General features: G+C 42.1%; 1 protein-coding gene across 3 annotated transcripts in view; it reads left to right on the forward strand.

Annotated features, from left to right (window-relative positions):
• The window catches only part of ralgps1 (Ral GEF with PH domain and SH3 binding motif 1), a 540533-nt gene that overhangs the window by 486549 nt on the left and 39094 nt on the right, over window positions 1-14890 (forward strand). For all 3 annotated transcript variants that reach the window (XM_067969743.1, XM_067969745.1, XM_067969744.1), the window contains one exon: window positions 7217-7365. In XM_067969743.1, the coding sequence (XP_067825844.1) occupies window positions 7217-7365 (149 nt within the window). The remainder of the gene's footprint in view (window positions 1-7216; window positions 7366-14890) is intronic.

A 14890-nucleotide genomic window follows, 5' to 3' on the forward strand; every position in this document is an offset into this window, starting at 1 on the left:
GTGAAGGTTTGTATATTCATTCCAGTACGACAAGTAGGTAATAATAATGTTGGAGCAAGAAAGCAGTCGGACAGCACTTGAGCCTTAAATACTTGTTTGCTCTTTTAATCTTTGCCAATGCAGTCCCCTGTCCATCCACCTGCACCTTTGGGAATGTTGACATATAAGGAGCAGGCTTCCTTGTCTCTTCAAAACCTTTGCTATCTGTACTGGGTACAATTCTGCGGCAAAAGAAAATACTGAGGTTCCTCCTAATGACACACCCTTCGAGCGAGCGGAGCTAAGAACACTGCTCGCTGAGATCGGTGCAGTTTACACCTCAATTTAAAGTTGTTTCATTCAAATTATCTGACAATTTAATTTTTTACCATCACATTTTCACTTTGCTTAATTCAAATCTATTGGACAATGAGATTTTTTTAGCCTCCAAAACAGACAAACTGCAAATCAGTTTTTAAACGCAGAAACAACAAAACTGCTGAGCTAAGATGGAAATCTGAAACAAATTCAGAAAATGCTGGAAACACTCAGCAGGTCAGGCAACGTCTATGGAAAAACAGATAGATTAACGTTTCAAGTGTGGGCCCTTTGTCAGAACTAGAGGATACCACAGCTGAACAGCATTTAAAAAGGAACATAAGAAATTGGCTCGAGGGCCGTACGGCCTACTTCTGCTCCTTTCAGTAAGATCATGGCTGATCTGCTACCTCAACTCCACTTTCACGCCCTATCCCCGTATCCCATGATTAGTGTACCTGTGTGGTTTTTCCCCCTTTCCCTGTTTTGTTCACTAGATTGATTCCTGGGATGAGAGGGTTGTCCTATGAGGAGAGATTGAGTAGAATGGGCCTATATTCTCTGGAGTTTAGAAGAATGACTTAGGCAAGTACTAGGTGGGATTGCGAGTTGTGAGGAGGATGCAAAGAGGCTTCAAGGCGATTTAGACAAGTTGAGTGAGTGGGCAAATACATGGCAGATGCAGTATAATAGTGGATAACTTCACATTTATCCACATCGGAAGGAAAAACAGAAAGGCAGAGTATTATTTAAATAGTGATAGATTGGGAAATGTTGATGTACAAAGGGACTTGGGTGTCCTTGTACACCAGTCACTGAAAGCAAGCATGCAGGTGCAGCAAGCAGTTAGGAAGGCAAATGGTATGTTGGCCTTCATTGCAAGAGGATTTGAGTACAGGAGCAAGGATGTCTTACTGTAGTTATACAGGGCCTTGGTGAGACCACATCTGGAGTATTGTGTGCAGTTTTGGTCTCCTTACCTAAGAAAGGATATACTTGCCATAGAGGGAGTGCAATGAAGGTTCACCAGACTGATTCCTGGGATGGCAGGACTGTCGTATGAGGAGAGATTGGGTCGACTCAGCCTGTATTCACTCGAGTTTAGAAGAATGAGAGGGGATCTCATTGAGACATAAAATTCTGACAGGGCTAGACAGACTGGATGCAGGGAGGATGTTTCCCCTGGCTGGGGAATCCAGAACGAGGGGTCACAGTCTCAGGATACGGGGTAGGATATTTCGGACTGAGACGAGGAGAAATTTCTTCACTCAGGAGGGTGGTGAACCTGTGGAATTCTCTACCACAGAAGGCTGTGGAGGCCAAGTCACTGAATATATTTAAGAAGGCGCTAGATAGATTTCTAGACACAAAAGGCATCAAAAGGTATGGGGAGAGAGCTGGAATATGGTATTGAGATAGAGGATCAGCCATGATCATATTGAATGGCAGAGCAGGCTCAAAGGGCCGAATGGCCTACTCCTGCTCCTGCTCCTATTTTCTATATAAGTAAGTCCTGGGCAGGGGAGAGGCAGTGAGGAGCAAGCCCAGGCGGCAGTGGCCTGTAGTATTTTTGTGGAGCTAAGAAGTGCAAACTTTATTTATTTCCATTTCATTTTGGTATATATTATCCACAACTAATACACATCTGTACAGTTACTGGTCAAATAGCATTAGAATGGGAATCCTGTTACCAAGGCTTGTGCCAAGATCAATTATACATTGCTGAATAATCTATATATTATTAAAAACGTTGTGTCCTGACATCATTCCATGAAAATTCCAGTGTGAACATTGTCCATGGCTTTTTCCCCCATGTCCACACCAGGTCATACCTCAGGTGGTGGGGGCAGGCAGGGCTCTTCCTGGCCCACAAGGAAACTTAAACATTTTTTTTAAAACGTACCTCGCTGGGCCTCTTCGGGCCCTGACTGCCATTCCTGGCAGGTTTAACCTGGCGGGGAACTTGCCACAGCTCCCCCCGCTCAGGCCTCAGGTTAAAATTGCAGATTGGGTCTCGATGACATAATCAGAGCCTGATCTGCTTATTTAAAGAGGACTCCGCCAGTGTCCTTGTTGCCTGCAACTTAAAATTGGAATCAGCCAGCTTGAGGTGGTAAAGGATCGGGTAAATCCCTCCCTCCCTTTTTAAACTGACCCCCTCCCGCCCCAGTTTTCGCCAGGCAGGGGGTAGTATAAAATCGAACCCTCTGTCTCAGTAAAATGGTTTGTGTAGTCTCCACAAACTACACAGTAGCCCTGAGTCTACTGTGGGGAGACGATGACTGATGTAGGAAATGGAAACATCTCATCCTTGGAGTCGAAGGTGCTTTTGTGAAGCTAGAATTGATGGATCAAGAGTAGACAGAGCTTTACTCTATCAGGCCAGTGTGCTACCTCACCTGAGAAAACTAATGCTGAGTAAAAAGTGCAAAATCTTCCATTCTCTGGCATTGATGCAACACACCTTGAGTACAAATTCAATGTGTCACAAAATACTGTACATTTTAAAAAGAAATTCCTGGTCACTAATCACAGGATCATATGTAGCCCCAGTATCCTGGCCAATACTCCTCAAAGAAACTCTTACAGTAACTTGTTTTCACCAGTGGTACAAGGTAAGCAATCATGTTTTTATTGGGTTTGATTTTTTTTTTATTGGGTCTCCTTGGTGGACAACATTAGTGCATCCAGCAAGCACTTTGAATGAGTCACCATGCTTAAATGTGCTGAGAATTAATCATTCGTTTCCAGATGTGTTTATTCTACCCCCAGGTGTACTCTTTGCTCACTGGCTGTGATCCAGTGTATGTCTGTAACTGTCTAGTCTGTGCTCTGCACTCGCACAAAAGTTCAAGGGCTTTTTGTCATGGAAAATCTCAGCTGCAGCTGCAGACCCAATGTCAGCACAGTATCACAAAAAAAGTCAACATTAAACCAAGAGGTGGGCTGATGACCTAGAGCCAGTGATGCACAGGACCTCAAGACACAAGACAAGGCCGCGCAGCCCACTCGCCCTCTGGCGACCCCAGTATAGCATTCATCTGCGTTTTGAACACCTCTAAAGCCTCCAACTATCCTGGCCAGTGCATTATTTGCGATATTTACCACCTTTTGCATAAGAGAGGTTCCTTCTGACATCTGCGTTAAATTACTTTTCACCAGATTATGTGACAACCTGATTATCCCGAGGCTCCAGACTGAATGGTTGACCAAGTCTCTCAACAGAAATGTTGGAAACCAGCCCCATCTTAATAAACAGTCACAATTTGGCTTTCAAATGACTTCATGGGACACTGGAGTAATGAACACTTTAATGTTTCATCTGAAATTCCTCTCTGGTATTTTTGCGAAGGCGGTTTCCTATTTATTTTTAAACGATTTAAGGCCTCTGCTAAAATAGTAAGAGAAATTTCAGACAAACGTGCTAAATGTTCTTTACATTAGTCTCTGACAGCATTATTCCAAAACCTTCGGGCATAGTCCCAACACAAAAAGGTATATTGTTTGTAAAATAAGTTTATTTACAGCATTTTATGTACAGCAGAATATTAAACAGCAATATGAAGAGTAATTCAGTTGAAAATTTTGCAATAAACCTTATCTTGTGGGGAGAGCATTTATTTCCATATTTATTCTTCTTCTTCTCAGAAATACATTGAACTGTTGTTGTTTCCTCGGTTCTAATCAGTTTGACTGTATTACTTGTTCAATCCGCAATGTTAAGATTCTGGAAATAATTCGGTAGGCACTTAATATTTTCCATGCCACCTAAAGTTGTGTAGCACGTCCTTCTCATCACCCTGGATTTACAGGTAAAGTTTAAACCAAATGGAAGAAGGAGATCTCAGTAATTTTCTTCAGCCCCTACATGGGTGTGCTGTGGAATGCCTCCCTCTTATGTTGCGTTATAATTTAAGAATGTTCCAGAATGAATCTCCAGGAGGCCAGGCTGTAATCCCAATTACATCAGTTTCCTAACGAACTAAGACTATAAAATCCTCACATTTACACTTTTTAATGTGGCTTGATAAAACCCATATTGCACGGCTACAAGTTTAGCCCTAGACACGCACAGTTGTGTTACGGTTCAGCTATACTGCATTTATGTAACCTTGTTTTTTTGAGACATCAGCACAAAATCTGCAGACAGTTTGATAAGTGAAGTCACCGATCTGATGGCATGTCAGATTCTGGCAAACACTGGACCACCCCAAGGAGTTGCAACAATTGGGCTTCAGTGTAATGGCAAACTACCTTGTTAACAATAAAAAGGATCCCAGGCATTCCGCCAACAGACTCTTAAATAACATACAAGATGTAACTGTAGTCCTAAGCAGAGCTCCACACTTGCGTTTACTGAGCTCCACTTAACCTGAGAGTAGAGCTGGCAGTATAACTTATTGCTACCTGAACAGGAACTGGTCTCAAAACGGTACCTGTTGTGCAAGAGGGCCATGATATTGGACAGTGAACTAGACAGAACGAGTCAAGTATTGGATCCTAATGGTATCGTGACCATTGAAATAATTGATCACAATTTTCTAATAAAGCCTTCATAACCCAGAGTCATTTCCTACATAAATAAGCATGTCGGTCCACAGAGGTCCCTTTTGTGCTCCGCTGCTTGACCATGCCAGGTTGCAGCTAGAACTATTAAATGTTTCCATAAGAAGAGCCTATAAAAGAACACAAGCGAAAAAGAAGATGTTCACGGAATCATAGAAAAGGTTACAGCACTGAAGGAGGCCATTTGGCCCATGGAGTCCGCGCCAGCTCTATGCAAGAGCAATCCAGCTAGTCCCGCTCCCCTGCCCTTTCCCCGTAGCCCTGCAAATTTTTTCCTTTCAAGTACTTATCCAGTTGCCTTTTTGAAGGCCAGGATTGAATCTGCCTCCACCACCCCCTCAGGCAGTGCATTCCAGATCCGAACCACTCGCTGTGTAAAGTTTTCCCTCGTGTCACCTTTGGTTCTTTTGCCAATCACCTCTGGTCCTTGATGCTTCCGCCAGTGGGAAGTTTCTCTCTGTCTAGACCCTTCATGATTTTGAATACCTCTATCAAATCTCCTCGCAACTGTCCCAAGGAGAACAACCTCAGCTTCTCCAGTCTAGCCACATAACTAAAGCCCCTCATCCCTGGAATCATTCTCGTAAATCTCTTCTGCACCCTCTCCAAGGCCTTCACATCTTTCCTGAAGTGCAGTGCCCAGAACTGGACACAATACTCCAGTTGTGGCCAAACCATTGTTTTATAAAGGTTCATCATGACTTCTATACTTTCGTACTCTATGCCTCTATTTATAAATCCCAGGATCTCGTATGCTTTTTTAACCGCTTTCTCAACCTGCCAACGATTTGTGCACATATACCTCCAGATCTGTTCCTGTACCCCTTTTAGAGTTGTGACCTCTAGTTTATATTCAGATGTTTAATTTGCTTTATTAATCATTAACGTCTGTATCTACATAAACAGTGAGGAAAAATAGTGATGTCGAGACTCTTGTAGGGAAATGCAGCATTTAAATGAAGTCGAAAGATGTGTCTGTAGAAACTCTGAAATAAGGTAGCGTTAAAAAGTATTTCCTTTCTATGTTTTTAATATCTGTCCCGCTCTCCAATTTCTCTGCTGGTTTCTTCCCCTCTACTCTCCTCCAAATCTCTCCAGAGGGTATGATTCCTTGCTAGGGTAGGAGTCCATGGACAACAACAGCTTGCAATCTGGTATCTCTTAACATAAAAATCACCCCAAGGTACTTCACAAATAGAAAAGGGTAATGAATAGCTTTAGGCCATGGGGGAGAGAGATTAGGACTGGTGACCAAGAGCTTCAAAAAAGGTGGGTTTTGGGGAAGATTTTAAGGAGGAGCAAAAAAGGTTTGGGGAGGGAGTTCCAGAGAGAAGGGCCATGAAGCTGAAGGCTCTGCCACCAATGGTAGGCTAGAGGGGGGTTGGGGGAGTGTGTAGTAGTCCAAAGTCAGTAACTGAAGAGTGCAGGGGTTATTTAAGGCTGGAAGAGGTTACACAGTTGGGGTGGGATAAGGCCATGAGGAGAATGAAGATGAGAATTTTCAATTTAGTATGTTAGGGGATATGTAGTCAATCTCGGTATCAAGGTGAGGGGGGTGGGGGGAAAGAGAAATGATGGGCAAGTGGTATGTAGGCAACTGTGTTTTGGACATGTTGGAATTTGGGAGAGGGGGCCAGGGAAAAGGACATGGGAGAAATCAAGTCTAGAAGAGACATATGAATGGAAACGGGTTTAGCAGTGGTATAACAATTGCAAAGCTGGAAACAAGCAGCTTTAGTGATAGAGAAAACATGGAGTTTAAAGTTCTGCTCTGAGTCAATCAGGACATAGACTGTCCAGTTCATGAGGCAAGGGATAGAGTCAGTAGCAAGGCAAGAGAGTATATGGTGAGGGACAAAATCGATGGCTTTGTCACGTCACCATCCTTTGGTACCAATTGCCCATTATTCATGTGAGTCGTGACAAAATGTGTCTCTAGTGAATCCAACTATAGAAGCAATTACAGTGGAGCCCAATCGTGTCTTCACCTAACATTCACACACAAGCACTTCCACAAGGGATCACTGGATGGTGATCATGAACAGGAGCACTGGAGGTTAATTTTACTGCTTCTGTAACAGCCCTAGCTGAGATCAGCTAACAGCACAGACTTGAGGATTGAACCTCAAACCTTCCTAGTTTGTACTGTTGATAAGTTCCCCTGATGACTGAGTTTCAGATGTTTCCACTGATGAACGTTCAAATGTTTTAAGTTGTTAACCAGTACTTAGGTTAGGGTATTCATCTAAAAAAAACACCATGTTTGATGAGGTGCTACTATTAGTTTTATTGTTAAAGGAGAGAGCTTAAATTATTTTTCTTTTGATAAAGCCAAATGTTTTGTCTCTCCTAGTGTGATGTGTCAACTTAGTGTCGTTGAAAGTAAAAGTGCAACATTCCCAACGGAACGGCCAAGGCACCTGCTGGATGACAGTGTTCTGGAAAGCCACAGCCCTGCCAAGAATCAGGAAAGCTCAATTTTTTCCAATGGAATATCGCTAGGTAAGGACAGTAAACTTACAAGTGGTTTTGCCTGCGTCAGAAGACACACCATGTATTATTAATGGAAACACACAAAACACCTCCCTGCTCACACCTCGGGTGTGGTTTTGGCATGATCGCTTAACACAGGCAGGAATTTGGTAGGAACTCCCATCAAAATTCCTGCATGCATTAAAATAGTACAGGCAGGAATTTGGTGCAACCATGTTAATCATTCAAACCCAACAGTGCCAATTGGAAAATGCACCTCCTAATCAATTGCTTTATGGAATACAAGGGAGTAGAAAAGTTATGCTACAGCTATACAAAGCCTTGGTTAGACCACACCTGGAGCACTGTGTTCAGTTCTGGACACCGCACCTTAGGAAGGATATATTGGCCTTGGAAGGGGTGCAGCGTAGATTTACTAGAATGATATCTGGACTCCAAGGATTAAATTAAGAGGAGAGATTAAACAAACTAAGATTGTATTCCTTGGAATTATGATGATTAGATCTAAGTTTAAGATATTAAGGGGAACTGATGTAGTTTCTCTCTATCTACTATTTCTGCTGGTTGGGGAGTCTAGGACTAGGGGACATCGCCTAAAAATTAGAGCCAGGAGTGAAGTTGGGAAACACTTCTACACTTAAAGGGTGGTAGAAGTTTGAAACTCTCTTCTGCAAATGGCAATTGATGTTAGCTCAATTGCCAACTTTAAATCTGAGATTGACAGATTTTTGTGAACCTAAGGTATTAAGGGATATGGGGCTACGACTATGGAGTTAGGTCACAGATCAACCATGATCTCGTCGAATGGCGGAACAGGCTCAAGGGACGAAATGGCCTTCTCATGTTCCTGTTCTTTTCATCCTATTTTGAAGTTTATTTCATCTCACTTATACTGCACACAATTCCCAAATGGAGAGAGCAGCCAGATGAGCTGCTTCTGGGCTTCTGCCGACATGACTAAATCTGGACGCCTACAGGTGCACAAGGAGCGCGCTGAATAACACATCCTCCAGGGGAAGGTGCAGGTCTCTGCTTGTTGCCTCCCCTGGAAGTTCAGCTGAGTTTGGGAATTCGCTGTGTGAACCCATGTGCTGGTATCACACGGTGTTGGGTCTTGCTTAATTACGCTAACATTACCTGCCTTAATGAATCCAACTGTAAAACGTCTAAAAGATGGATTTAATTTTAGTGCTAACATTACAATAATAGATATACCTATATAAGCAACAACTTGCATTTTTATACCGCCTTTGATGTAGTAAAACATCCCAGGGTACTTTCTACACGTCATAAGCCAATATTCAAAGCTGTTTGAGTTGTTAAGTTTTTATGAACTGTGATCAACTTTTGCTACTTTGAGGTTGGCTTGTATGAATGAGTATAGCAGGATGCCCAAGGGCCAGTGTAAGCCTAGGTTATGGGTTCACAAACTGCCTGCCGTAAGCTAGCACAACAGCTGGGGACTTGCTCTGCTGCTGTTTTCCAATAGTGTTCAAAACATGTGTAATTTGAGCCACACACACACACACACAGGTTGGTCTGCGAACCTCCGAAGGGCTAGTGCTGCAAAAAGGCTTGTGGGTTCGTTTTTTTTTTCTCCTCAATAAAGCAATACAGAATATTATAAGGCCCTCCCCAGTCACTGCCTCAGGCTGAACCCAACTGTTAACGTCCTTTTCGACCCCGAGCTGAGCTTCCGGCCCCGGATACACTCAATCACAAAGACTGCTTTCTTTCGCCTCCGTAACATCACCTATTATCACCCCTGCTTCAGCTCATCTGCCGCTGAAATCCTTGTCCAGGCCTTTATCACTCTAGATACAACTACTCCAACGTTCTCCTGTACGGCCTCCCCTGCTCGTTACTCAGCAAACTTCAGTTCATCCAAAACTCAGTTGCCTCTATCCCATGCCACATCAGGTCCCGCTCACCAATCACATCTATCCCTGCTAACCTATATTGGCTCCCAGCCCCTGAAAACATTTTTCTTTGTTAAAGACGCTATTATGAAAGAAAGTTGTTGTTGAGTATGTATTTACATTTCTACCATGACTTAATCAAGTGAGCAGTTACAAGCAATTTGAACTCCTAGGTAATTTGTATAGTGATAATGAATGCTTTATAAACGTATGGCTCTTACTTAAATAATTTGGTGCTCTATTAAAAGCCATTTCTGCTTTGCAAGTGTGTATGAAGTTTAGGGATCAACAAGCTAATTTGGGATTAATTCAGCAGCCTAGCTCCAACAGGCCTAGGTACAGCATCTAAATGTCTAACTTTTCAGACACAAGCCCTGTAACATTGCAGGAGTCTTAAATAAGTGCCTTTTTGTACACATGGGTCCATCATCTGACCTTCATTCTGAGCAGATCAATGCATTCCCACAGAGGTTCTTTTTTAAAAAAAAAAGTAGGTCAAAACTTTGATATATTTGTATCAGTTGCTCTACTAAGGGGATATAATATCTAATACGGTGTTAATCCAGTGGGATATCAGGAAAGTATGTTTCAGCTCAAGAGTTGGTCAGCATCCACTTTTTGGCTGCTGGAGCAGTTTGCCTGCAAGCAATCCAACAGTTAGTATGTTTGAATTATATTTCACTCTGGCCCTGCTTATCCCTGCAGAAAGGAATATAGATTTTCAGTTAAACCATGTGAAAAATGTGGTACATTCTGAATCAAATCTGGGTCAGCTGTAAGAATTTTGCTCATGATCATGTAATTAAGTCTGTGGAGGAACTGGAACTGATTTTCTACCTGTTGCATTCAGTTAGACATCTTAGAACCATAGAAAAGATACAGCACAGAAGGGGGCCATTTGGCCCATCGTGTCCGTGCCAGCTCGAAGAACAACCAGGCGCTCATTCTAATCCCACCTTCCAGCACCTGGTCCGTAGCCCTTCTTAATTAATGTCACGCCGTGTCTCATATTAGATTGGGCTTGTATTCCCTTGAATGTGAAGGTTAAGGGGCAATCTAATTGTGGTGTTTTAGATGATTGAAGGAGTTGATAGGGTAGATAGGCAAAACTATTTCCTCTGGTGGCAGCGTCCAGAACCAGGGGGCATAACCTTAAAATTAGAGCACTTCACACAAAGGGTAGTGGAAATCTGGAAAATTCTTCCCCCAAAAAGCTGTTGAGGCTGGGGGTCAAATGAAAACTTCAAAACTGAGATTGATAGATTTTTGTTAGGCAAGGGTATTAAGGGATATGGAACCAAGGTGGGTAGATGGAGTTAAGATACAGATCAGCCAGGACAATGGGTGTTCTTCTTCAAAAAAGGGTCATGATCCACATGAGAAGTTGAAAAATCCAGGCAAACACATACTGTGAAAATCATAGCTGCCCTTGAAATAATGTTTTAGTCTTTTCCCTTGAGGATGAGGAACTCAACAGAATTTCAGCCAGAGGTGCTCATGAAGTATTGAATTTGGTAGTTTAAAAGGGGTAAAAATAAAACCCTGAAATTGGTGATTGCAGGAGAATGATGAGAGTTAAACAAACAGGAAACAATACTGCTCTGGCGTCATGAGAATTGTTCAGATTACATCATTCACTGATGAATGATAACTGTCCACTGCCCATAAGTGCAAAGAACTGAACAGGCTTAATGTGGAATCAAAAGCAAAATACCGTAGATGCTGGAAATCTGAAATAAAAACAGAAAATGCTGGAAATACTCAGCAAGTCAGACAGCATCTGTGGAGAGAGAAACAGAGTTAACATTTCAGGTCAATGACCCTTCATCAGAACTGGAAGAAGTTTAAGATTTAACAATTTTTAAGCAAATAGAGCCAGGAAAAGATGGGGGATGGCAGGGGGTGGGAAGGAAAGAACAACAGGGAAGGTCTCTGATAGGGTGGAGGGCAGGAGTGATTAAATGACAAAAAGGGATGATGGTGCAAGGCAAGGAGGGTGGTAATGGGACAAGTAAAGAAACAAAAGATGGGACTAGAGGAGCTGTAAATGGCAACATCAGAACCATTACCAGCACTTGCTGTCTGAAAAAAACATGACCAGTGGTTATGGTCTGATGTCATTGAAATCAGTGTTGAATCCAGAAGATTGTGAAGTGCCTAATCGAAAGATGAGGTGCTGTTCCTCAAGCTTCCTCGGAACAGAGTCAGAGGCCAAGGACAGAGTGTGAGTGGGACAGGGAATTAAAATGGCAAGTGACCAGACAGTCAGGGTTATGCTTGCGGACTGAGCGGAGGTGTTCAGCAAAGCAATCACCCAATCTGTGTTTGGTCTCCCCAATGTAGAGGAGACCGCATTTTGAGCAGCAAATACAGTATACTAAATTGAAAGTAGTACAAGTAAATCACTGTTTCACCTGGAAGGCTGAATGCAGAGTATACTGTGGTAGAAGATGATCAGAGAGAGAAATGAGAGTGGCAAATACTAAAGACAAAATCATGGTGCCACCAAAACAGAAGACAAAAGAAATAAGCTTGAAATCTTTGTGATGCTGAAATATGCCGTGATGAGGCAATTACCTATACTCGTGTAAATCAGTTCAACAAAGTCAACCAATACAGAGGCAATCAGCAATTGTAATGGTCAAATACAACTAGTTACACACAGTAACAAGGCAATAAAAGTACAAAAGCTGGATAATACCCCAATCCTTTGGCAAGCATGTGTTCAGGCTGTCTGATCCTTTGTTCTCTGCTCCTGCTCTGCCTTCCCCTACTTAAGGTGGTTCTTTAAATATCCCCGGCTCCATGCAGTATCCACATGACCATGACATAATCCATCCTCAGCCAATCAGCGGCACAGTAGCCAGTTTTGTCCTTATATGTACGTGATTATCCAGCTATTGTTCAACTTGTTTGTCCATTCTGACCCTGCTGCACCTAGTTTGGCTCCTCCCCTCTTTCCTTCCACCACTTCAGCAGTAATTATCACCAGACAAGTCAGAGGATGCCCAATCTAAGACTACACTCTTGTATTAGTTCAGTCATTGAGCCATTGCTGTCCTGGGTTCAAGGAGAATTGGTACTTTGAGAGTTCAAGAAGCCTCACAAAAAAAACTTTCACTGAACTTAGAGGTGGATTTGACCTCCCCTCTTTTAGGCTTGATGTGAACGATACAGCGGGAGTTGTAGATTACCAATCCGTGACAGATATTACCAGTTATGCCAGGCACATTTTAAGTCTTCTGAATCGTTAAAACACTCTGTATGAAAACCTGAGAAGTAAAAACAAAGTACAAACCTCAAAATAAAAAGTACAGTATTGCTGTCATGAATAAGACCAAGAAACAAATGGCAGCCTGACGATGGGCCAGTGGGTCAGGAGAAAATGAATGGTTAAGTGCTGGGAATGAATCTCTTATACTGGTCAGGTTTCTCCTTTAAGTTGTTTTGAATCACTATTCAACTCCTTCATGATGGGGTTTTCTTTGCCGTACTCAGGGCATTGATAAAATTGTTGGCTGGCTTTGTAACTGCTTTGCTTTGAAATAGTATAAAGATAGCAACACAAATTGGGAGAAGCAGTTCCCACTGCAATGGTTAATTTACAACATTTGTTGCCATTGTATGGCTGTTTCAAGTGGATATAGCTTCTGAAAATGTGATTCCATGAATCCAGGGGCCGTATGGTCTACTCCCACTCCTATTTCTGATGATGATCCTGTTTCTAAAGCCAGATTTCCTCCTCATATTCCCATGGCACTTGCTCATGATTTAGTAATGTCATAGACCAGTGTGTTTAATGGAAGGCTTGCGATAAAGCATTATTATAACAGATTTTTAAAACCATTTTCCCCCATGTGTATTTTGTGCTTTCACATAACAGGAAACGGGTTTGAATTTTCACTTAGAACAGTTCCTTTCTCCCATTCTTTTAATATAGCTATTGGAGCTGGTCCAACTTAGCCTTTCTTGCTTCCAGAGAACCAAACCAGTTGCTCTTGTAATTTTTTTATTTTAAGAAAAATAACACTTCCTTAAATTCTACTTGTGCCGATGTGTTGCCCAATTCACCACTTCCCATGTATTTGCCAGGCAAACGTCAATGTACCAGCTAATATTCCAAATAAAAGCAAGGAAAACATCAAGTAGAGCATCTACAGTTTAATGGTCTTTTTCTGTAGAAGGATCTGACTACAGTGTAAAAATAGAATTTTCCATGATTAAAAGTGTGGAACAGCAATCAGCTATTCAAGACAATATCAGTGATTGAAACAGTAGGACTTAGAGAATGAAGGTGTTGATTTTAGAACATCTCACTTATTTTATTTAAGTGTCAGCTTGACGTTGGTGGTAGTCTCGCCTCTGAGTCGGAGGTCGTAGGTTCAAGCTGTACTTCAGTCCATGAACACTCCAGTGTGGTACTGAGGGAGGTGCTGCATTGTCAGAGGTGCTGTCTTTCGCATGAGGTATTAAACTAAGGCCCTGTCTGCCCTCTTAGGTGGACTTAACTTTCAATTTCAGGTTTTGTTTCCTTATACTACCAAATTCAAGAGTTCATGAGCATCTCTGGCCGAGATTCATCTGAGTTCCTCATCCTCAAGGGGGAGGGCTAGAACATCACTTCAGAGGCAACCACTAATTTTTACAGCACTTTTGCCTGGATTTTTCAAAATCTCATTTGGATCATTACACTTTTTAAAATAACGGGGAGTCCTAGCTAACATTCATCACTCAACCAACACCACTAAAAACAGATTAACTGGTTATTCATCTCATTGCTTGCTTGTGGGATGTTGCTGTGTACAAATTGGAACATCCTGAGGATGTGGAAGGTGCTATGTAAATGAAAATTCTTTCTTTCCAACCATTACGTTACTATCTATTTGGCATTGACTGTCTTGAAGTTTAATGAACATTGCCTTTTTTGCTGTTATCTGAACAAAGAAGTTCGGCAGCAAAGATAAATGCTGTACTTTATTTTGAAAAAAGCTTGAATCTTTCACGTGATGGAAATAAGCTAAAAATATCATAAACAGCTGTATTATTTGTAGCTCAAATATGCACCCTGATTAAAAATAGGAATCAGAAATGGCTGCCTGAGAGGATAGCTAAATAGCAGCCGAGACGGTCGATTGTGGGGGGGGGTGAAATTTAACTCCCCGACCCGGTGGAAATCAGATGGGGAGGGGCAGTTAAAATGCAGCCCGTGATCCCCGATCCTTTGCGATTTTAAAATGCCTGATTTTTTAGATGGGTGAGGTGCCTGAGTCAGCTGGGAGACTCATACATTCGTGCGAATCTCTGCGAAATAGGTTGAGGAGTGTCTTGTGGCTAAATTTAGCTCCAGTCGCTAATATAAATGAAAAAAAATCAGTGCGATTATGTAACAGAAACACTCTTTTTATATCCAGGATTTACCGCTCACAGTAAATGTACCTGTTTAATCCTGCAACAGAACGTAAGCCAAGAGGTTAAACTGTGTGTTTAATGGCGCATTGAATTTCTTTATGGTTTGGTTCCAGCTTAGCTGGAGACAGTGAAAGTGCCAATCAGTTAGCTCTGTGCTGTGGGCTAACATGACTCTCCAGCACTCTCTTTGAATTAACTTTCTAAAG

The sequence above is a fragment of the Heptranchias perlo genome, chromosome 31, assembly GCF_035084215.1.
Source record: "Heptranchias perlo isolate sHepPer1 chromosome 31, sHepPer1.hap1, whole genome shotgun sequence".
Taxonomy (NCBI): Eukaryota; Metazoa; Chordata; class Chondrichthyes; order Hexanchiformes; family Hexanchidae; genus Heptranchias; species Heptranchias perlo.